This window comes from Cynocephalus volans, chromosome 14, assembly GCF_027409185.1.
Source record: "Cynocephalus volans isolate mCynVol1 chromosome 14, mCynVol1.pri, whole genome shotgun sequence".
Lineage (NCBI taxonomy): Eukaryota > Metazoa > Chordata > Mammalia > Dermoptera > Cynocephalidae > Cynocephalus > Cynocephalus volans.
This window is the reverse complement of record NC_084473.1, coordinates 68,879,230-68,905,262: the sequence shown is the minus strand read 5'-3', so window position 1 is coordinate 68,905,262 and position 26,033 is coordinate 68,879,230. Positions and strand designations below refer to the sequence as shown.

General features: G+C 34.4%; 1 protein-coding gene across 3 annotated transcripts in view; it reads left to right on the top strand.

Annotated features, from left to right (window-relative positions):
- The window catches only part of EXOC6B (exocyst complex component 6B), a 765,574-nt gene that overhangs the window by 369,520 nt on the left and 370,021 nt on the right, over nucleotides 1–26,033 (top strand). For all 3 annotated transcript variants that reach the window (XM_063078345.1, XM_063078346.1, XM_063078344.1), the window contains 3 exons: nucleotides 18,487–18,570; nucleotides 18,956–19,002; nucleotides 21,755–21,875. In XM_063078345.1, coding sequence (XP_062934415.1) covers nucleotides 18,487–18,570; nucleotides 18,956–19,002; nucleotides 21,755–21,875 — 252 coding nt within the window. The remainder of the gene's footprint in view (nucleotides 1–18,486; nucleotides 18,571–18,955; nucleotides 19,003–21,754; nucleotides 21,876–26,033) is intronic.

Genomic DNA, 26,033 nt, shown 5'->3' with positions numbered 1-26,033 from the left:
GTAGAGACCCAACATTATTGTTTTTGTTTCCTCTGTATGAGTTTACTTAATCATGAAGTGTTTTGGAATAGTGATGATGATGATGATGATGATGATGATGATGATGATGATGATGATATAATGGCTACCATTTATTGAGTACTTACTACATGCTAGGTACTGTACTATGTGATTTCATTCTCAAAACAACTCTGACAAGTATGTATTAATATCTCCATTTTGCAGGTGAGGCAATTAAGGCAATTTAGAGAGATTAAATAAATTGCTTACGATCACATAGTTAGGGTTAGGCCAGAGTTCTAACCGATACTATTAGAATCTGAACCCAAGTTCTTTCAGCTGTCCACATTTTAAATATTTTTTCCCTCACTCATCTGATTATCACTTTAGGTAAAATTATTAAAGTGAATTAAAGGGCATGCACATTTTAAGCTTTCTGATTCCAAACCTCTCAGAAAAGTCATAACTATTTACATTTTTTAGAAAAAGAATTTGGGAGTGTGGTTTTACCATATTCTCAGTAATATTGGGTGTTGTCTTGTTTTGTTTGCTAATTTGGTAGGAAAAAAATGGCACTGTGAATTTTCCTTGCATTTAAAAAAATCACTATTGATGTGGATATTTTTCAAATGTTTAGAGGCCAGTCATTTCTTTTTGGTGTATGCATAGAATATTTATGTTTTATTTATTTTTTGTCCGGTCTGTGTGTTTTGAGATTCATGCATGTTGTGGCATGTGTCAATAGTTTGTTCCCTTATTGTGGAGTAGTATTGCATTTTATGAATATTGATGGACATTAAGTTTTTTCCAGTTTGGGGTTTATAATGAATCAAGGTGCTATGACATACAACTTTTTAAAATGGATCTAGATACTCTTTTTCTCTTGGGAAAATACTTACGACTGGCATATTCTAGTTATCTTTTTATTTTTGATTTGTAGATTTCCATTGGAGTCAGATAAAATACCTGTAGATTTCAACACTTCGAATTTTGTTGTCCAGCATATCATATAATTTGGTAAATGTTCAGTGTTCACTGGAAAAGAATATAAATGAGATTGTTAGAGTATTTTATAAATGACATTTTGATTTGCCAGTACTTTTTGATTTGGTTCCAACAGTATATGGAGAAAATATTTAAGACAATTATATTTAAAATGGAGGAGGATAAAGATGTAAAGCAAAGTAAGTTTTCTACATTTCCCTGGAACTGGTAAAATGGCAGCTCCGGTATCTCAGGATTAGTTACGTATATATAGTGTAATATCTAGGATTGCCACTGAGAATGTTGTACAGAGATACACTCTAAAACACTAAAAATAAATAAAAATGGGATGCAAAATAATATTCAAGTAACCCATAGGAAGGTAGGAAGAAGGAAACAGAAACTAAAAATAAGGAGAAGGAACATAAAACAACAACAACAAAAAATTGACAGACATAAGCCCTCACATATAAATAATTGCATTGGATGTAAATTTGCTAAATATACTAATAAAAAAGCAGATATTGACTGTGGATTAAGAAACATGACCCAACTATATACTATAGAAAAGAAAATCACTTAAAATATAACGATATACACATGTTGAAAATAGAAAAGATAGAAAAAATCCATCATGCAAACATTGATCAAAGAAAAGCAAAATTGTCTGTATTAATATCAAATGAAGTAGACATCAGACAAAGGAAATTACCAGAGATAGAGGAATATAATATAATGATAAAAGGGTCAATCTATTAAGAAGTATACAATCCTAAATGAGTATGTTCCAAACAACTGCAAAATGTGTGAAGTAAAAACTGATAGAACTGAAAAGAGAAAGTGAAAACCCACAATTATAGTTGAAGCCTTCAAAACTCCCTTTCTAATAATTGTTAAAATACCTGGGCAAGAAATCAGCAAAGATATAAAAGAACTCAGCAACACTATCAACCAACAGTATGTAAACTGACATTTATAGAACACCAGAAACAACAACAATAGAATACGCATTTTTTTCAAGCATCCACAAAACATATACCAAGTTAGACCATATCCTGGGCCATAAAACAAACCTCAACAAATTTTGAAATTACTCATAGACCTCAATGGAATTAGACTAGAAATCCATGACAGGAAAATCTCTAGGCACTTTGAAACTAAATAATATACTTCTATATAATGTGTGGGTCTAAAAGGAAATAAAATTTTAGGTGGGTCTCAAAGGAAATAAAATTATATATTGAACTGAATGAAAGTGAACATTTGTGGGACACAGCTAAAGAACAGTGTTGAGAGTGAAATTTATAGCACTAAATTGTTTACATTAGTAAAGAGGAAATCCAAACCAGTAATGTAAGCTTTCATCTCAAAAACCTAGAAAAAGAGAGCAAAATAATCCCAAAGCAAGCAGAATGAAGGAAAGAATAATGGTAAGAGCAGAAATCAGTGATACTGAAAACAGGAAACAATAGAGAAAATCAGTGAAAGAGATTTTTCTTTTCAAAAGACATAAAATGGTCAAACCTTTAGCATGACTGAAAGAGAATAAGTGAATTACCTCTATAATGACTAAAATGGGATTTCTCTGTAGCTTTTATAGACATCAAAATGATGATAAGGGAATAGTATGAACAACTCTACATGCATAAATTTGACAGCTTATGAAACAATCAATTCCTTGAAAAACACAAACTACAACAATTTACCCAACATAAAATCAGTAATTTGACTACCTCTGTGACTATGAAGGAAATTGAGTTCATAATTTTAAAACTCTCCCCTAAAATATCCAGGCTCAGATGGTTTTACTGTAGAATTCTACCAAACATTTATAGAAGAATTAACACCGATTTTACACAATTTCTTACAGGAAATAGAAGTGGAGGGAACACTTTCCAGTTAATTTTATGAATCTAGTAGTACCCTGACAGCAAAACCAGACAAAAATAGCACAAAAAAGAAAACTGCAGACTAATATCCCTCATGAATATAGATGCAAAATTTCTTAACAAAATAAAATCAAGTAGAATTCAGTAATATGTAAAGAGAATATATGACCAAGTGAAAGGTTTATTTTAGGGATGTATAAAGAAGAAAAATTATATGATCAAATCAATTGATGCAGAAAAAGCATTTGACAAAATTCAAAACTCATTCATAATTAAAAAATAACACCAACAATAAAAACGTCCTCAACTAGATAAAGAGCATGTGCAAAAAACCTACAGCGAGCTTTATACTTAAGGATGAAAGACCATAATAGTTTCTTCCCTAAGATCAGGAACAAAGCAAAGATATCTGCTCTCACTGCTATTATTCAACATAGGTGCTGGAAGTTCTAGCCAGTGTAGTAAGACAAGAAAAGGAGATAAAGGGCGTACAGATTGGAAAGAATGAAATATAATTGTCCCTATTTGCAGTACCATAAGTGTCTGTATTGAAAATTCCAAAGAATCCATTTAAAACCACCTAATACTAATAAGTGAATATAGCAAGATGGCATGATAGAAGATAAACATACAAAAGTCAATTGTATTCCTATGTACTAGCAGCGAACATGCAGATACAAAAATTAAAGATAGAATACTGTTTATTATTGCTTAAAAAATACATAGGTGTAAATCTAAAAAAAACCCTGCAGCATTTGTATGCTGAAAACTACAAGATGCTGATGGACAAAATCAACAAAGACTAAAATAAATGGAGAGATGTGCTGTGTTCATAGATTGGAAGACTCAACACAGTAAAGATATCAGTTTTTCCCAAGTTGATATACAGATTTAATGACATTCCTATCAAAATTCCAGCAAGATTTTTCTAGATATAGATAAGATTATTCTAAAATTTATATGCAAAAGATCTAGAATAGCTAAAACAATTTTATTTTATTTTGTTTATTTATTTTATTTTTTGTTTTTCGTGACCTGTAAGGGGATCGTAACCCTTGGCCTGGTGTCGTCCGCACTGCTCAGCCAGTGAGTGCACCGGCCATCCCTATATAGGATCCGCACTGGCGGCGTGCCGCCGCGCTCCCAGCGCCGCACTCTCCTGAGTGAGCCACAGGGTCGGCCCTAAAACAATTTTAAAAAAGAATAAAATGCTACTGATTTTTGTGTGTTGATTTTGTATCCTGCTACTGTGCTGAAATCATGCAGAAGGAGAAATCAAGAAAGCCTGCCCATTTACAATAGCCACCAAAAAAATAAAATACTTAGGAATTGAGTTAACCAAGGAGGTGAAAAATCTCTATAATGAGAACTACAAACCACTGCTGAGAGAAATTAGAGAGGATACAAGAAGATGGAAAGATAACCCATGCTCTTGGATTGGAAGAATCAACATAGTGAAAATGTCCATACTACCCAAAGTGATATACAAATTCAATGCAATCCCCATCAAAATTCCAAAGACATTTTTCTCAGAAATGGAAAAAACTATTCAGACATTTATATGGAACAATAAAAGACCACGAATAGCCAAAGCAATGCTCAGCAAAAAAAATAAAGCTGGAGGCATAACACTACCTGACTTTAAGCTATACTACAAAGCTATAATAACCAAAACAGTATGGTACTGGCATAAAAACAGACACACTGACCAATGGAATAGAATAGAGAATCCAGAAATCAACCCTCACACTTACTGCCATCTGATCTTTGACAAAGGCACCAAGCCTATTCACTGGGGAAGGGACTGCCTCTTCAGCAAGTGGTGCTGGGATAACTGGATATCGTTATGCAGGAGAATGAAACTAGATCCATACCTCTCACCATATACTAAAATCAACTCAAAATGGATTAAGGATTTAAATATACACCCTGAGACAATAAAACTTCTTAAAGAAAACATAGGGGAAACACTTCAGGAAATAGGACTGGGCACAGACTTCATGAATACGACCCCAAAAGCACGGGCAACCAAAGGAAAAATAAACAAATGGGATTATATCAAACTAAAAAGCTTCTGCACAGCAAAAGAAACAATTAAAAGAGTTAAAAGACAACCAACAGAGTGGGAGAAAATATTTGCAAAATATACATCTGACAAAGGATTAATATCCAGAATATATAAGGAACTCAAACAACTTTACAAGAAGAAAACAAGCAAGCCAATTAAAAAATGGGCAAAAGAGCTAAGTAGGCATTTCTCTAAGGAAGATATCCAAATGGCCAACAGACATATGAAAAAATGCTCAACATCACTCAGCATCCGGGAAATGCAAATCAAAACCACATTGAGATACCATCTAACCCCAGTTAGGATGGCTAAAATCCAAAAGACTATGAACGATAAATGCTGGCGAGGCTGCGGAGAAAAAGGAACTCTCATACATTGTTGGTGGGACTGCAAAATGGTGCAGCCTCTATGGAAAATGGTATGGAGGTTCCTCAAACAATTGCAAATAGATCTACCATACGACCCAGCCATCCCATTGTTGGGAATATACCCAGAGGAATGGAAATCATCAAGTCGAAGGTATACCTGTTCCCCAATGTTCATCGCAGCACTCTTTACAATAGCCAAGAGTTGGAACCAGCCCAAATGCCCATCATCAGATGAGTGGATACGGAAAATGTGGTACATCTACACAATGGAATACTACTCAGCTATAAAAACGAATGAAATACTGCCATTTGCAACAACATGGATGGACCTCGAGAGAATTATATTAAGTGAAACAAGTCAGGCACAGAAAGAGAAATACCACATGTTCTCACTTATTGGTGGGAGCTAAAAATTAATATATAAATTCACACACACACATACACACATACACACACAAACGGGGGGGGGGTAAGAAGATATAACAACCACAATTATTTGAAGTTGATACAACAAACAAACAGAAAGGACATGGTTGGGGGGGAGGGGGGGAGGGAGAAGGGAGGGAGGTTTTGGTGATGGGGAGCATTAATCAGCTACAATGTATATCGACAAAATAAAATTTAAAAAAAAAAAAAAAAAGAATAAAATGGGAGAAATCAACCCACGCAATTTCAAGACTTTACATCACTACAGTAACCAAGAATCAGTGGTATTGGCAGAGGAACAGACAGATAGACCAATGTGATAGATTAGATGACCCAGAAATAGACTCGCAAAACTGTTTCACAAAATTGCAAAAGCAATTCAACATATAGTGCTGGAGCAACTAAATATACATAGACCAAAACACACACACACACACACACACGCACGCACGCACACACGCACGCACATGCACAGCAACAACAACAAAAACTTTGAGCTAACTCACATTTTATATAGAGTGGATCATGGACTTAAATGTATTAAATATTTTAGAAAAAAAAATAGAAAATCTTCAGAATCTAGGGGTAGGCAAAGAGATCTTAGATGTCACTCCAAAAGTATTACCATAAAAGAAAAAATTGATAAATTGGACCTCTTCAAAATTAAGCACTTTTGCTCTGCAAAATGCCCTGCTAAGAAGATGAAAAGACAAGCTACATTGGGAGAAAATATTTGCAAACCACATTTCCAACAAAGGAGTATTATCTAAAATATATAAAGACTTTTCAAAAACTCAACAGGAAAAAACAAACAAACAAACAAAAAAACCACCAAACAATTCAATTAGGAAATGAGGAAAAGACATGAAGAAATAATTCACTGAAGCAGTTATAAAGATGGCAAATAAGCACATGAAAAGATGTTTAACGTCGTTAGTCATGAGAGGAATTCAAGTTAACACCACAGTGAGCTATCACTCCTATCAGAATAGTGAGAACACCCAATGTTGGTAGGATGTAGGATGCTGGTGGGAATGTAAAATGGTAGAATGTAAAATGCACACTCACTCTGGAAAACAGTTTGGCAGTTTCTTCCCTATGACTCAGCAATTGCACTTGTGGGCATTTATCCCAGAGAAATGAAAACTTAGTTCAGTCTGAAGTCTGTACATGAATGTTTATAGAGCTTTATTTGTAACATCCCCAAACTGGAAGCATCCTAGATGTCCTTTAATGGGGGAATGGTTAAATAAACTATGGTACGTTCATACTATTGAATGCTACCAGCAATATAAAGGATATTCTCCTTGTTTTCCTGAACATTTGAAGTTTAGTGTGACAGATTTGTTCAATCTTAGATTCTAAATTTGTCTGTTTCTGTACAACATCTGTTACTTGGGGGTTGGGAGGAAGAAGGCACATATTTATTTATATGAAATTTCACCAATCCTCACTTAACTATACAAGGGGCTATTTTTGTGTGTGTGTGGTAAATGTGATTTTGAAATGCAGGGAACAACCACATGTCTTTAATAAAAGAGCCATTACATACATTTATATATCACAAAAATAATGTGTATAGCTCTTTTAGTTTTTAAAGTACTTTGACTGAGCCTCAGATTTTGTGCTTTTCCTGGCATTAACTTCTTTATGTACATGATATGTCATGTATTAAAATTTTCTTAATTGTCTACAAATTGACTAAATCACATATGGATAATTAGCCCATTACGGTGCACCTTTATATGCAGATTATTCAAGTTAGGGTTTCCCTAACAAAAGGGACACTTATCTTAAAAGTGAAATTCAAATCTTTCCCAGATCAATTACCTTAATCATAGAGGAAGTCTGCGTTTTTGTTCTAGTCAGTCAGGTGAGTGGTAATTTTAAGCAGTTTGGTTTGCTAAGCATGATTAAGACACCATTCCCTTTGAGGTTTACCCTTTCACTACATGGTACAACTGTTTATCATCTTGGGTCAAAGGTTATAAAAAGTAGTCATCAATTAAAGCTTTATTGGTTGTAATTGGTAACGCTATGAAAGGAGCCAGTCAAACTGAATCTGATAATGAAAGACTCTTTGTTAAAATATTTAATAAATTAACACTCTGTCTTGGAAGGGGGAAACTAATTACCAAGGCCAAGATTGTTAATCATAATGTTTACTTTCTTCAAAAGCACAGACTCAGCTACTCCATAATCATTAGACATCAGATTTTTCGTTCTTTTCTTTTTTTTTTTTTTAAATCCTTTTGACTCTGTCAGTCCTCAGAGGGGATGCTCTTCTGTGGCTCATGCTTGGGGTATAGCAGAAGGAGGATATGCCAAGACAAACATAGGTTATATGGGCCATTAAAAAAAAAAAAACAGAATGTCAGACTGCCTGTGCTCTCTTCAAAAAGGGTCAGAAGTTTATGTAGATTTATTTTGTAGGCTATTGAATGATATCAAGAACTGGAGAAGTTGGAAGTAATGGTATTTTTAATGATAAATTATCTACCCGAGCAGTTATCCTTTCTCCGTATGTAGTTTTTTCCCAAGGTGTTCTCCCAGTGTTGTGGCTCTGAATTTTGCACATTTGTCAAAGCCCTAATATAGGTAAGGTAAGTGGAGCTTTGACACATACCTTCATGAGTCTTGAATGACCTTGCCATGGGAACTCTCTGAATTGGCTTTTGCATCTGGAAATCAAATGTTTCTAGATTTAAGCAATAGGGGCATCTTGGGTTTGTTCTTTACGCATATTTCTATAGTCTGATCTTTAGAGTAATTCTAATGAAAGAAAATCCTGTTTTGGGCCTTTGGTCCTGCTGTGCAAATTAGCCATATGGTGAAGTGTAATATCCCGCTGAACATCATTATGGGGTCCTATGAAAAGTACTCCCCTTTTCACATGGAAGCAAATTAAAATGGCCCTTTGTTTTTTGTTTTTTTTAAAACTCCGAATAAACCTGTCTTCACTTGGATGCTGTGACAGTTAAAAGGGAGTTCCAGCTGCAGTCAGGGTGGTGAAATTACAGGCTTTGCCCTAGACCAAATGGAAATATTGCTTCCTGTAGGCAAAGCCGAAGAACAATGATGTATGCTTCCTCTTCTTCTATTACCTTCCCTTGTTCTTTGTGTACTTATCCTTAGCTGCTTCTCATTCTAAGGGCTAATTTTCTGTTATTGTGATGGATGAGAAGGACTCGGCCCACTCTCTAATAGTCTTCATACCAATATCTGCCATGAAAGATGCACTAGATGAAGAGATGTTTAGCCAAATAATGACACGATAAATATTTAATGAAGAGGATATAAGGTCTTTCCCTCTTTGCCTGCTGTTTAGCCATATTGCCCATATGAAGAAGTATTGTACTATATACATTTTTTTCTCTGCAAAACTTGGCATGTAGATGCCACTAATGTTTAGAGCATGGGGCTCAATAATTGTATAAAATGTTCAGGGTATCCGTGTATATGATGCATTCTCACCTTTTATGAAGAAAATAAAGTCCAAGGAAAGGTCTTTTATGTGGCCTTTACTTTCCCCACAAGACTGAGATCACATTATCCTGACTTATTTGATTACTGGTGCACATTTGTAACCTATAGCAGCTAAAATGTGGCTTTGAGCTTTGTTAGCAATATAAATTTGACCACTGTTACAGACAAAAATCAAAAAGCCTCACTCACTTGCCCACACAAGAGTACGGCAATATTGTTTGTGTGTCCTATGTTTATATCCAGACAAGTGTCTGGAAACATGGAGCTGAATTCAAGGTTGTCACTTGCATTTTTATTTTTAAACATTTATTCAAAGCCCATGTTGTTTTCAGCATTTGTATGGTGACAGTTTGAAGAACGGGAGTTGGAACAGTGTTGTAGAGTAAAAGTAGATCTTGTTGTGGTGTTGGAGAAAAGTTTTTGCATGTAAAATTCAATGAAAAGAGTATATACCATATGAGCCAACCATATATGTACATAAATGTATATGTGAAAAAACTACTTAAAAAAGTCTATACAAAAGTACCAAAAAGTAAACAGTAGTTATCTCTAGTTGATGAGATTATGAATGGTTTTATTTTCTCTCTTTGTCCAATTTGTGTTGTCTAATTTTTCTGCAAGTCATGTATTTTACTGTTGTAATTGATAAAAATTTAAGAAGAGATAAACAATGTAGAAAACACAGCTATAAGCAAAAGATTTTAAAAAAAGAGAACTTTTTCCAGCTTAGCCTGAGGAAAAATGTGTTATTTCCTGGTAAAATCTAGTGCTAGGATTAATGATTAGACTTAGGCAAATAGCGATGGCTTTTAGAGTATTTGACCCAGTAGCACCCAAGTTTATCATAGGGTGTGATATAACATTAAATATTTAAGTTAAATATGAATTTAGTAAATAAAATACCCAGTGAATTGAAGAAGCGGTTAATAGAGCTTAGAGAATATTTCTTTCTCTTGTTTTGACAAAGTAAAACTAGAATATGTGCTATGATCATTTGGCTCTTCTTATGTAGTTTCTCTATAACTGAACAATAAGAAATTTCTTGTGGAGTTTTCTTTTAATACAGATTTTAGTATTTAGATTATATTTCAGATGTGATATATAAATTTAAGATAGCAAATGTTAAATAATGCCTTGCTTGGCTTCTAAGTCTTTCTTAACTTTTACCAAAATACTTTAGATGCATAAAAATCTGAAAATGTACACTACTGTTGATAAATAAGGCTGACAATTAACATTTTTTCTGAATTTGTGTAAAATTTTCTCTATTGGGCTAATTGAATGGTTTGAGAAATCTAGTTATTGAGTGATGTGTGTTTTGCTGCTATAAACAGAGTAAACCTTAAAAGTCAGAACTTTATCTTAATACTATCTCTTAATACTATACCTTAATTCTATACCATCTCTTAATACTATCACACTGAGGATTAAGTTTTAACATATGAGTTTTGGGTGAAACATTCAGACCATAACATTCCACCCTGGTTCCCCAAATTCATGTCCTTCTTCCATGCAAATATATTCATTTTGGGAGTCATCTCAGTAGCTCCCAAATGTTTTAACTTGTCCCAACATCAACTTTAAAGTTTAAGTCCAAAGTGTCATCTAAATATCATCTAAATCAGAAATGGTTGAGACTCAAGGTAGGATTTTTCCCAAGGCAAATTCCCCTCCAGCTGTGTGCCTGTGAAATCAAACAAGTTGTATGCTTCTAAAATACAATGGTGGGACATTCAAAGGATAGACATTTCTGTTCCAAAAGAGAAAAGTAGGCAGGAAGAAGGGTAACAGGTCTCAGGTAAGTCCAAAACCCAATAGGGCAAACAACATTAAATCTTAAGGCTTGAGAATAATTTTCTTTGGCTTTATGTCCTGCCTTTCGCATACACTGGGGTGGAGGTTGGACTCTCTAGATCCTGGGGGGCCCCTGCCTCCATGGCTTTGCTGGACACACCCCAAACAGCAGCTCTCATGGGCTGGGTTGGGTGCCTGCAGCTCTCCCAAGCTGGGATTGCTCTTTAGTGGCTCTACCGTTCTGGGATCTTGGGAGCAGCTGTGCTCCTGTGGCTTCACTACAAATTGCCCTTGGAGGGACTCTCTGCAGTGGCCTTGCCTACACAGCTTTGCTAGGCATTGCCCTGGTGTGGTCTCTCTGAGGTGGTCCTGATCCCATGTCTCTGCTAGGCATTGCCCTAATGGGGATTCTGTGCAGTGACCTTGCCCTTATGACATTTCTCTGCCTGGACTCTGAGGCTCTCTGAGGCATCCTTTGAAATTCAGGTGGAGCTAGCCATGCTTCCATAGCTTGTGCACTCTGCACACCTGCATAGTTAGCATCATGTGGATACCACCAAGGTTTACTGCTTGTGATCTCTGGAACAGCAACCCAAGCTGCACCTAGGCCTGCTTGAACCATAGCTGGGGTGGCTAAGGAGCACTGCACTGGGATGTGGTGAGCAGAGCTCTGAGGTGGCCCTGAGCAGTGAGCCCTGAGGTCACACAAGCACTCTGGGCATCTCTTTTGAAACTGTTTTGAGCTCAAGGTCCTGGCACTCTGGGTCTGTGATGATAGGGGCATCCTTGCATATCTTCAAAATGTCTTTGGTGTCATTCTTCCATTGTCTTGATGAATAGCATCTGGCTTCCTTCTGACCTCCTTATCAAAGGGTAGGTTGGCCACACCATTGGATTTTTGTTCTAAGCATGCTTTTTTATTTTTTTACATGATCAGGCTGAGAATTTTCCAAATCTTTATGTTCTTCTTCCTTTTTGATTATAAATTCTGTCTTTAACTCATTTCTCTCTTCTGCTATTTTTCTATAAACAGTTAAGAGAAGCCAGCACTCTGAACTATTTGCTTAGAGATTCCTTACACCAAATGTCCTAGTTCATTGCTCTTAAATTCTGCCTTCCACAGAACATTAGCACACAGACATAATACTTCTAAGTACTTTTCCACCTTGTAACAAGGATGGCCTTTCCTCCAGTTTCCAATAAGGTATTCCTTATTTCCATCTAAGACCTCATTGGAATGGCCTTTACTGTTCATATTTCTACCAATATTTTGTACATGACCACTTAGATAATCTCTTAAGACTGAGGCTTTCTTTACAACTCTTTTCTTCTGAGCCCTCACCAGAATCACCCTTAATGTTCTGTTCATGGCAAATACAGGCTTTTTCTAGCACTCACTTCAAAACTCTTCCAGCCTCTACCAGTTCCAAAGCTGCTTCCACATTTTAATGTTATTTTTTACAGTAACACCTTGCTCCTGGCACCAATTTCTGTCTTAATCCATTTGTGCTGCTAGAACAAATATCACAGGCTGGGTAGCTTTTAAACAAAAGAAAATTATTTCTCACAGTTTTGGGGGATGTAAAGTCCAAAATCAAGTTGCTGACAGGTTTGGTTGTCTGGTGAGGGCTGCTTTCTGCTTCCATCATGGCCCCTTGTTGCTGTGGAGGGGAGGAATACTGTATCCTCCTGTGGAGGAAGAGATATAAGGGGGTAAACCCACTCCCTCATGTTCTTTGATAAGGACCCTAATGCCCTCCATGAGGGCCCTACCATTGTCACCTAATCACTTCTTAAAGGCCCTACCTCTTAACACTCACATTGATGATTAAGTTTCAACATATGAGTTGTGGGGGATACATACAGGCCATACCAGTCAGCAACCCCTGTGGGGCATAGATTTTTCTTTTGAAGGCTGCCAGAGTGTGGGGTGAAGGAGATAGAAGGACTGTTAGTGGCAGCATAGTTCATTCTGCCCTGGAGAATACTCAATAGTGTTGTAGAAGAGCACAGATAGGAGGACACTATATTACTCTGGTTTTCATTCACTTTAAGAAGTTCACATTGTTAAACCCTGGGAACTGTGTGGTAGGAGAATGTTTGGCCATATTTCATATGAACTTACTAGGCTAATTGCTTGCTAAATTACTGGTATCAATTTGTGGATTGACTTTGACACAGCCTAGGATCTGTCTACATCAACCTGCTATTAGTTGCTACTTCCATAAGGACATTAGATCTATGTAGCCAGATGAATGGTGAGTGAGCAAAAGGCAAACCACAAATCAAGCATGGAAGAAAGTCTGGTGCATAAAGAGCTCCTCTTGTTCAAAACAGAGCATGTGGGAAAATGGAACAATACAAAACAAAATGAGATCTGAGAAAACTTATTGAATAAAAAGGGTCAAGGAATATCATCCTAAAAATCGAGAGAAAACATGGTTCTAAAAATGATTTTCTACAGGAACCAAAAGGAAATTCTTGAAAATTGTTTGGTATAAAGAAAGCATAAATTCTGTGAACTAGGAACAAAAACTTTAAAAGAATAAATGGAGATAAAAAATAGGATGAGATAAATAGGAATAATTACAAAGAGATGGTAATTGCAGTAGCCGGTAAAGTATAAATATAAAAGTGGAGCCTTACAAGAAAATATAGATTAATATTTTATTCATATTTTTAATCACTTATTCATACAAATATGTATTAAATGGCATTATGTGCTTGGCACTACTGTAGGGACTGGGAACACAACAATAAAGAAGATAAACTAGAAACTTGTTCTCATGGAGCTTGCATCCTAATGCAAGAAGACACAATAAATAATATGATATCACATGGAGATATATGCTATACAGAGAATTAAAAGAGTGTTATGTATTAGGCAAGACTTTTCATTTTAAATTGAGTAGTAGAAATGTCTTCTCTCGGTAGGTGATATTTCAAAGTTATATTTGAGTTACAAGGAAGAGCTAAGCATTTCCTAATTGTTGGTGTTCCTTGGGTTTTTTGTTCTAGGTCCTTTTGTATTTTCATTCTACAGGTGTTTGTTAGATTATCTCCTTTTCTCCTAGAGCTTTGATTACTATGTCTCTGCTAATGATTCTGAAATTTGTTGTCTTTAGCCTATTGCTTTCTCCTGAGCTGTAGACCCAAATATGCCAGCTCCTGAACACATGGCAATTGGAAGTTGCCAACTAAATATATCTAGAATAGAAGTCATCATCATCAGTCTTCCCAAATATAGTCAATTCTCATTTTTCATGGTCATATGTTCTGTAAAGTCACTGTGAACACTGAGTCAGTAAATACTGAATCATTGCATCTAGAGGATATATAGGGTTGGTTTCCTTTGAATTTCTGGTCACATTTTTAGCAATTGATCAATGCATAACCTTTGGTTATGTGTGTTTCTGTTTTAAAATACCTTATTTAATATGTATTTTTGATTTATTAACATTTAATTCACAGCCAGCAGCACTGTGCTCATGACTGAATAAAGGTTATCTGCTTATCTAACACATGTTTTTTCTATAAGGCATATCACAGCCTTGTTGAGTTTAGGAACACTAAGACAGCATTTCAGTACTATGGTTGGAGGCCATTTTAAATAGCAAAATGACCAACAAAAAGCACAAAAATGCAAAAAACATGGCACTGGGCAGACTGAAAACAATACTTGTTTATAGTATGACATCTGTAACAAGAAGGCAGAATGTTGCTTTGTTTGACCTTAGCTGGCAACATGTGCAGTGGGCAACTCAAATTATTCAGCACTTTGCACATGTCTATGAATGATCATGAAAGAGCTATGAGCATTGATTTTGGAGTTACAAATAAATTTTAGTGAGTAGGCCAATTTGCAAATACAGAATCCGTGAAAAATGAAGATCAACTGTATATTCCTTCTCTTATATTCCCTCTCTCATTAAATGACACCACTATCAAACCAATTACCCAGATTATAAACCTCACATCAGCCATCTTTTCTTCCTAACGTTTATCACCCATATCCAATCAATTACTGAATTGTACCTCCTAAATACATCTCAGATTCTGACTGATCTTTTAAAATCTAACTTCCCTTTCTTTATTTTACTGTCTACATTACAACCTCCAAAATGTGGAAGACTTGTCGTTAGAGTTGAAGTCCAAATATCTTAACATAATTTACAAAACCCTGCAGTCTCATCTCTAGTTATCCCTATACCTTATATCTTGATGTTTTAGCCATAGAGAACTTCTTCCAAATTCATGGGATGTGTGATGCCTTTTTGTCTTTGAACCTCTTTGTCTCTAGTAGGAAAATTCTTTGCTTTTCTCTTACCTGCCTTACTCTTCTGACTCATTCTTCAAGTAGGAGTATAAATGTCCTGTTTTTTTTTTTTTTTTTTTTTCCTGGAAAGCTTTCTCTGACACATCCCCCACTCACTACACACATACAAACACATGCACTCTCTCTCTCTCTCTCTGTCTCTCTCTCTCTCAAAAACACATACTACTCCAATCCATAGGGTTCTCTAGTTCATTTTAATATAATTGCTTGTTTAAGTGCCAGTCTCCCACTATAGACTATAAATTCAGTGTAGACGGGGACCATTCTCAGTGCGTATCGTGTGGTAAGCGTTTAGAATATATTAATTCACTTGTTTTACTGTGATATTGTGTATATTAATTATCACAAAACCTTTGGAGCAATGTAGTATTAATGACATAAAATGGGGAAAAGCAACCTTTCACTTGCCTACCCAGTGTTTTATATCTATTTGCTTATGCCTTCACCTGCTTTTGAGGTTTTGTTGCTTGTTTGTTTTATGTTAGTGACTGAGAGAGCTTGGAGCTCAAGTGAAACTTCTACAGTTTATCTAGTGACCTAATTTTGAATAGACACTTCACCAGTTACTCAACTGGACTGGTCAAACATCTACTTCTCAAATTCCACCTTTAAGCATTGACTTGACAAAATTGACAGAGGAAATAGGATAATCAAAGGTGAATTTATTTAGTAGCCACAAAGGAAAATCCAGCTCATTTTTGTAAATGGGGAGGCCAGACCTGTTAGATAAATTGTTCTTTTCTTTTGTTTCTATTCTGTTGAAGGAATATTTGAAAGGCAACACTGTATTTAATTTAGAATTAAGTAGAGGTTCATGATTTGGTTTTTATATAGAATGTCATCTATCATTTATAAGAAAAAAATTAAATTAGTGTAATTATGGTCTAATTAGAGGGAAGGCTTTCCCTAAATTCTCAGGTAAGTATATCTTGGCTCCAAAGCATGTTGAATAAGTAACATCACACTAGAATAATAAAGGTCTTTTAGGGCTGTTAACCTTAAAATAAAAAGCCCTTCAGTGTGTACAGAATGTAACTGACATTTAATAACACCACTGTGCTGTGAAATGGTGACAAGTGGGGAATAACTTTAACAAACTGACTAGCAGTTTCTACTTCTTATTTCTTAAACATATCATTTCCTTCCTCATTAACTTATGGACTAAGAAAGACCTTGAAAGAGCTGTCCTAATGTTTGATTTTATTTTATAGATAGAAAAACTCAGGTGTATGCAATTATAATCACTTTAGCATTTTAAAACCTTTGTTTTTAAGCTATACCAGTGTTCAACAAACCATGACCCATGGGCCATATCCAGCTTGCTGCCTGTTTCTGTATGACCTGTGAACTAAAAATGATTTTTACATTTTTCAAGTCAAAAGAATAATATTTCATGACAGGTAAAAATTATATATAATTCTAATTTTAGTTTTCGTAAATAAGGTTTTATTGGGGCATAGACTCATTTATGTATTGTCTGTGGTTGCTTTTGCGCTACATTGCAGATTTGAGTAGTTTCCTACCAAATGAAAAATATTTACTGTCCTGCCCTTTACAGAAATTTTTTGCCAACCCCTGAGCTGCACTAGTGTGTTTGCATGATTTAGTACCTTAAGTCAACTTTCCTAACTTAGAGCTGATTTAGGAGTCTAACAAAGAAGTCATGTTTAATGAAGTTCTTCAAGTTTTCTGGAAGGCAGAAGAAACTGAATTAGGTATTTCATGAAGCTTATACTTTTTCAGGTGGGCAGTGCTTTCACATTCATCACTGATTTCATCTTATTTATTTTTCAATAAGTACTTTCATAAGTGCTTATTATTTATCAGATGTTGTTCTAAGAGCTTAATAACTGCTAAATTCTCATAGCAACCATGTAAGGTTGGCTTCTCTACAAATGAGAAAACAGCACAACTATTAGTGAAAATTAAGTAGTTAAATAATAGAACTTAACTTAGTGGAAGAGAAGTAATACAGCTATTTATAGGATTAATACAGTTATGAAGGGGCAAATTCACTATTCCAGAATCTGTGCTCTTTATCACTATGGCATACTGTCTTTCCCTCTCCACTCTTACTTATTTAGAAAAGTCTTGGATTAAGAGTAGAATTCAGTAATAAGTGGGGCATGATATTTTAAAAACTTTGAGTTTGTATTAGTTTCCTAGAGCTGCTGTAACAAAGTACTACAAACTGGATGACTTAAAACAAAACAAAACAAATTTATTCTATCCCTGTTTTGGAGGCTAGAAGTCCAAATCAAGGCATCAGAAGGACCACACTCCCTCTGAGACTCTGGGTAGAATCCTTCCTTGCCTCTTTCTGGATTCTGCTGATGACCAGCAATCCTTGGTGTTTCTTTGCTTGCAACTTCATTGCTCTTATCTCTGCCTTTGTTGTCACCCGGTGTTCTCCATATGTGCCTCTATCTCTGTCTTTTTTTCTCTTCTTTTAAGGACACCAGTCATATTGTATTAAGGGCCCACTCTACACTAGTATGACCACATCTTAATTTAATTTATTACATCTGCAATAGCCTTATTTCCAAATAAGATCTCATTCTGAGGTTCCTGGAAGGACATGAATTTTGGTGAGGAGACTCTGTTAAACACAGTACAGAGCTCATGAGCCTGATATGGTTCTCTAGAGCACCTCTTATTTTAAGCATAGGGACCCTAAATGAAAAATGGAAACTGTGCACCAAGAATTTCTTCCGTTTCTTCCTTTTGGGGTTTAATCCTGTGCTAGATTATGTTCTATTTGGGAAGACTGACCTCTTCTCAGAACCTGCCTTTTTCCAGCTTCTTTTTCACCTGTTATTATAACCTATGGGAAGAATGGTTTGCCTTCATTCTTGTGAATTCGTAATAGTTGATTCAGAAACCAGCTTTGATGTGCTGGTGATTGAGTTCTGGTAGTTTCTTTGTAAGGATCTTTCATATCCAACCTTACAGGATTTGTAAATAAGGTTTAATAAATGGTGAAAGTTATTTTTATTTTCTGTGCTTATTGTCATTGTTTGAATAGCAGATTTCAAGAAATATGGTATTGCCTCAAATTCCAGACCTGGGAACTTCTCTTTTCCCTTGAAATACAAGAATAATTGCCCCAACTATGTTGACCCATTTATTTTACAGGGTGCCCGAGAAACGTTTGAGAACTACTACCGAAAACAGAGGCGAAAACAGGCCCGTTTGGTGCTCCAGCCTCCATCTAACATGGTAAGATTATCACTTTCATTTTTGTCAGGTTTTCACTTTTCTCCTCTGGTATCTTTTGATTATTTTGTATGATCGCACATACACGTGTGTGCATGTGTGTGTACTTGTGTGTTTATTGTCATTCTAAGACCATTTTTGGTGGACGTGACTTGCAATAGTAATAGCAACCAACATTAAGTATTGCTGTGTATCAGGCATTGTTCTAAGAACTAGATATGTATTGTCTCGATTCATCCTCATTGTAATCCTATAAGGTAAATACTGTTATTATATGTTTACTTTATAGTCTAGGGAATTAAGCTTTAAGAGATTAAGTAACTGATTTTAACTTTGTCTTAATGTAACAAAACAGAAAAATAACTTTTTCTTTTTTGCATTGTTGCAGCATGAAACTTTAGATGGCTACAGGAAGTATTTTAATCAAATTGTAGGGTAGGTATATATATATATATATATTTAAATTTATACACTTTCATTACATAGATTTGTGCAACTTGGAAAAATAATCAGGTTTTCCTTGGAATATTCTTTTTGTTTTCTTTTTTTAAATCATTAAGAAATGACTTATTTTTGATTTTCTGATGATTTGTAGTAACCATCCTATTGGTTTCAACATTACATTGTTAGGAGGGTACTAATCTTATTATGCTTGAGGTTTTGTTTCTCCATTCTTGGTAAGATGGAACCAAATAACCAGTGAGAGTTGGCAAACTTTTTCTAAAAGGGCCAGATAGTAAAGTATTTTAGGTTTAGCATGCCATATGGTCTCTTTCACAACTATTCAGCTCAGTTGTTATAGTGTGAAAGCAGCTATAGACAATACATAAATGAGAGCATAGCTCTGTTCCAATAAAATAATCTTTATAAATACAGGCAGTGGGCCAGGTTTATCCCATGGTGTATAGCTTGCTACCTTCATCTAGAGTATATACAGTAGTATGGAATTGCAGTTCCTAAATAAACATCCCAAATATAGGCACCTTGTTCTAATTGCAAATTAATGGCTTTACAGTTAAAAGAAAGGGAATAGGTTGGATTCTTCCATCAAATTTCTTTTGTTTTTCAGATGTAGATTGTTTCGTTGTAACTAATCATTTTGATTAAGATATATCATAAAAATTCCTGATAAAGAATTGTTTTAATTAGTATGAAAATTTAGGCAAGATACCTGAAGTTACATTTTATTTATTTGCTATAATTTACATACCATAATATACATCTGTTGTATATGTAGAAGTAAATTATTTTAATTCCATGATTAAATGATATTCTATGTAATAAAATGATTTTTAATAAACTTATAGAGTTGGCAGCCATCCCCACAAGTCAGTTTTAGACCATTTTCATCACTCCAAAAAATTCCCTTGAGCCTATTTGCACTCAGTCCTGGCTTCGACCCCAAGCCCAGGCAACCACTGCTCTATCTGTCTCTATAAATTTGCCTTTTGTGGATATCTATATAAATGGAATCACACAATACAGAGATTTGCTCCTTTTGTGGGGCTTCTTTCACTTGGGATAATTATTTTTGTGGTTCATTCATTCTGCAGTATGTATCAGTATTTTGTTCTTTTTTATTGCTAAATAACATTTAATTATATGGATACATCACATTTATATCACATTTTGAAACTGATGCATCTTCAGATTGTTTCCAGTTTTGGACTACTATATTAATAATGCTGCTGCAAAAATTAACATACAATTCTTTGGACATATGTTTTTATTCTCTTCTGTTGATTCCTAGAATTGGAATTACAGGGCTGTGTGGTAAGGTTATGTTTAACTTTTTAGGAAACTGCCCAAATGTTTTCCAAACTAGATGTACCACTGTATATTCCCATTGGAAATGTATAATAGTTCCAGCTTCGCCACATCACCACCTACACTTTGTGTCTTCTATTTGATTATAGTCAATCTTATGAATATATAATGGTATGTAATTGTGGTTTTTAGTGTGCATTTTCCTAACGACTAATGATGTTTGGTATTTTATTATGCACTTGTTAGCCAATCACATGACCTCTTTGGTGAAATATCTATTACTCAAATCTTTTGTCCATTTTTAATTAGGATTTTTGTCTTCTTTTTGTTGAGTTGTAAGACTTTTTATATTCTCAATACCAATCTATTATCAAGTATACAATTTGCAATTATTTTCTCCCAGTTTGTGCCTTGCTTTTTCACTTCCTTAATGATGCACTCTGAAGCGCAAAAGTTTTTCATTTTAATGAAGCCCAATTTATTGATTTTTTTTCTTTTGTTAGTAATGCTTTTGGTGTCATTTCTAAAAACTCTTCTGATCTCAAGTTCACAAAGATTTCTTCTGTGTTTTTTCTTTAGAAGTTTCATCAGTTATATTTTTAATGCATAATAACAAAAACCACAACAAGAATGTTCAAAAATACTTTTGCTTTTTAAAAAAATCATTATGAGATACTTTCTAGGGCTTGCCCAGTTAGCTTGCTTGGGACAGTGTGGTGCTGATAACACCAAGGTCAATGGGCCAGTTCCCTGTACTGGCCAGCCACGAAACAAACAAACAAACAAACAAACAAAACAAAAAAACCTTCTCAAAACTTTGTTGAGAGAGTCCACATAAGGGGAATTATTTTGATATTTTGTGTTGGGTTCATATGTATGTGTGTGTATATATATATGTTTATATATATATTTATATATATGTTTATATATATATTTATATATATGTTTATATATATACTTATATGTAAAAGAATTCTTAATTAAGAATTAATATAAGAAGTAAGAATTCCTATAAATATATATAAGAACCCAACACAAAATCTCTCATTGTCTCTTTAAAATCTATTAGTTTTTAAAAATGAGCTTGTATTGATGTCTTAGTATTTTTTAATATAGTGAAATTATCCTCTATTGCCTATACACATTTTCTTTCCTTTTAAATTGCTGCTGGATAAAATGATAACATTTAATAGAAATGTAACTCCAATCTCAGTAGAAGTGGTTAGAAGATATCATGATCATGGACAAAATTCTTAGCCCAGGAAGTGTGATTTTATTCATGATATTGAGCAAAGCCTTTTTAAAGGAAAAAATTACTATTAACTTTAAATTCAATGACAGCTCTTAATGTTTGTCAAATAGAGATAGTAATCAAACTATAATTTCTGACAGCTGTGCTTTCTTTTTTCCTCAATCTTAGCTTTTTTGTGGTTGAAGATCACATTTTACACACAACCCAGGGCTTAGTAAATAGAGCCTACATTGATGAACTGTGGGAAATGGCACTTTCAAAAACCATCGCAGCACTCCGTACCCACTCGGTATGTAAGAAACCCAAAAGAAGTTCTTCCTTAAAGCTGATTATCTATATACTATTCAGTGCTTTACTGCTTTAAAATCAACGTATGTGTATATCTTTGGAATCACCCATTGGAACTGTATATGTTCCTTAAAGACACATGGAAGTAGCCCCTTCAAATTGCCATATTCTCTAACATTGAACTTACTTTTGTGAATGCTCTTTGCAATAAGAAGACAACAGCTAACATCTATTGATTGCTCTGTATGTATCAGGCATTGTTCTGTGTACTTCAGATATACTGTCTCACTGCAACGCTATAAAGGTAGGTGTTATTATTATATTTACTTTATAGTCTGGGGAACTGAACTTCAGAGAGGTTAGGTAGCTAGCCCAATATCACACAGTAAGAGGTGGAGCTTGTATTCAAACCCAGACAGTCTGACTCTGGAGACCATGTTTTTAGCCACTATTCCATAGTGCCATCTATAATGTCTATTAATATTATAAACATTGATTTGGAGTACACCGTTTTACTGTTACTTTTTGAAAAATAGTTTACAGCTTATTCAATTGCCTAATTATCAGTTCCCATGATCTGTTGATATATTTTAACATAGCTTGAATTTTTGGTGACAATCCACTTTATTTCAGGTACAGAATGCTGGCTCTGAATTATTTATTTATTCATTCAGTATTTTTTGAACACTGATTACATGTTAACAGTGAGAATACAACAATGAACAAGACAGATAAGTTCTTTGCTCTCAGATAGTTATATTTTAATTGGGGGAGATACCCAATAAAAAAATAAACAAGAATATCAGGCAGTGTTAATACAATGTAGACAATTAAAATAGAGTGATAGATTAGGGCAATAAGGTGTTAATCAGAAGTGGCATTCTGAGATCAGCATTATCAAGAAGTCACCACTTATGCAAATATCAATTAAATGATCATTTTAAGCATAAAGACAGTAGTGCAAGGGCTTTTATGTCTGAAGTATTTGAAGAATAATAGTGAGGAGTCAGTAACAGAAGATAATTTAGTGCTTAAAAAATTTCATTAAATGGCTCTACTGTCCATCTAGGTGTGCTGGCTAAAAACTTATAAGTCATTCATGACCTTTCAGCTCTCTCAATTCATCAGCAAATGTTCCAGACAGATTAAACACCATGTGCAAAATCTACGAGAGTACTTCAAAAAGTTCATGAAACTATTCGTATTACCTTTTAATTCTATTTTTCCATGATCTTTTTGAAGTAACGTCACATGATTAAAGGGAACATAGTCTTTTTAGAGAATTTAAAGAAGTCCAGAGTTGACAGAACGTAGAACATAGAAAGCTAGGCAGGAAAGGTAGGAAGTAAGAATGGAAAAGTAGGACCCATTTGACCTTTTGAGCAGTGGGCTGAATGGAGTGTGTTCCAAGTGGGACTGGGGTAAATTGGAGTGAGATGATTAGATTTGCATTCTGAAAATATTATTCTGGCTAAAGTATGGACAGTGGATAAGGGGAAAGAATGGATTTGAGAACCATTATTGTAGGCTAGTTTAGTATTCCATGTAAGAGATTATGATAGCTTGGATCAAGGGTTAATAGTGGATATAAAGAAATGTGGATGAGTTTGAGAGATTTTTTAGGAAGAAAGATTATAAGAGGTGAGGAGAAAAGAAATGTCAAGGTGATGCCTAGGTTTATAGTTTTCTTCCGTGGATGATAGTGTTCGTGGTCTTGATAATTTGGAATGGGGAAGTAATGAGTTGACTTTGGGTATGATTATTCTGAAGTGCATTTGTGTCATCCAAATAGCAAATTCTAGGAGATTGGTTAATGTACGGGTTTGAACCAATGAAGATATGTCATTATTGAATGTGTTGCAAATATTTCTCTCATTTTATCTTTATTTATGGTTTCTTTTATAGTGTATGGAAATTTAAAATGTTTGATTAATTATATTTATCATGTATTAAGTTTCTCCCCATTGCTTATATGTGGCCAAAGACTTGATCTGATATTTTTACCATTTTATTCTTTTGTCATAATACAATCTGACAAATTTGAAATATATTTTTTAAAGTTTTTGTTTGTTCTGAAATTAGAAAACAGTCCCTTAACTATTTTATGGCTGGATTGTTACGCATTTATATGTTTACAACCACTTGTTATTTACTTTCATTTATGGTGTGATTAAGGATCTTGTTTTAATTTTTTGCAATAGTGCATCCATTGTCCTAGGATCATTTTTTGAATACCTTATTTTTCTCCATTGAATGGTGTGTTCTAACATATAAATATTAATTATATAAGGAAAATATGTTTATTATAAGATAGAAAATTTTTATTATTAATAACAAATTTTGGCCATAATTATTAGCATTGTTATTACTTAGCTTTCTTATATGTAAATTTAAAAACCCTTTCTTCAGTGCCTAAATACAGAGTATACAATATGTAATACATATTTTAGTAAGGAACGTGATTTGTTTTTTATTTAGTACGTAATGAATTTGTTTTAATTTTAATATAAATTTACATAATATTTCATTGTAGGAATATGCCATTATTTTTTAAATGATACATTTGATATTTAGGGTTTTTTTAAAATTGGCTTTGTTTTCCTAGCTATTAAAAACATTGCAGTAAATGTTATTTTATTATTTTTTATTGTTATATAATAATTGTATATATTTATGGGGTATATGTGTATTGTACAATGTATAATGATCACATCAGGGTAATAGGGATATCTATCACCTGTACACTTATAATTTCTTTTTTGGGGATGATTTCAAACTTTCTCTTCCAGTTATTTTGAAATATTCAATAAATATTTGTTAACTGTATAGTTATGTGTAGTCACCCTACTGTGCTCTTGAGCACTAGAACTTATTCCTTCTATTTAATTGTATTTTTTTTACTAGTTAACCAATCTTTCTTTATTCCCCTGTTCCTCCACCCGTTCCCAGCCTCTGGTAACCACTATTCTATCCTCAACCTCTGTAAGATCAACTTTTTTTTAGTTCCCATAAATGAGTGAGAATGTGGAACATTTATTTTTTTCTGTGCCTGGCTTACTCCATTTAACATAATGTTCTCCAGTCTCCATGTTGCTGTTAATGACAGGATTTTATTCATCTTTATGGCTGGGTAATATTCCATTGTGCATATGTACCACATTCTTTATCCATTTATCCATTGATGGACACTTGGGTTGATTCCACATCTTGGCTATTGTGAATTTGTGCTGCAATCAACACGGGAGTGCAAATATCTCTTCTGTTTTCTGATTTCCTTTCTTTTGGATATATGCCCAGACATGAGAGTGCTGGATCATATGGTATTTCTATTTTTAGTTTTTTGAGGAATCTCCATACTGTTTTCCATAATGGCTATACTAGTTTATATTCCCACCAGCAGTACACAGTTGTTCCTTTCTCCACATCCTCCCCAGCATTTGTTATTTTTTTGTCTTTTTGATACTAGCCAGTCTAACTGGGGTAAGATGATATCTCATTGTGATTTTGATTTGCATTTCCCTGATAATTAGTGATGTTGAGCATTTTTTCATATAACTGTTGGTCATTTTTATGTCTTCTTTTGAGAAATGTCTGTTCAGATGATTTGCCCATTTTTTAATTGAATTGTTTGGTTTTTTGCTGTTGAGTTGTTTGAGTTCTTTGTATATTTTGGTTATTTTCATCTCTTGTCAGATGGTATATTCTTCCATTCTGTAGGTTGCCTCATCAGTCTGTTGACTGTTTTCTTTGCTGTTCCATTCTATAGATTGTCTCATCACTGTGTTATGGATTGTTTTCTTTGCTGTGCAGATACTTTTTTGTTTTATGTACTCCCATTTGGCTAATTTTGCTTTTGTTGCTGGTGCTTTTGAGGTCTTAATGAAAAATATCTTTGCCCAGACCAGTGTCCTGTAGTGTTTCCCCAATGTTTTCTTGTAGTAGTTTCATAGTTTCAGATCTTACATTTACATCTCTAATCCATTTTGAGTTGATTTTGGTATATGGTGAGAAATAGGGAGCTAGTTTCATTCTTCTGCATATGGATATTCAGTTATCCCACACCATTTATTGAAGAGACACTTCTTTCCCCAATGTATGAGGGTACTTCAGAAAGTCTATGGAAGAGTAGAAATGAAAGAGAATACGAGTGTTTTTGTGA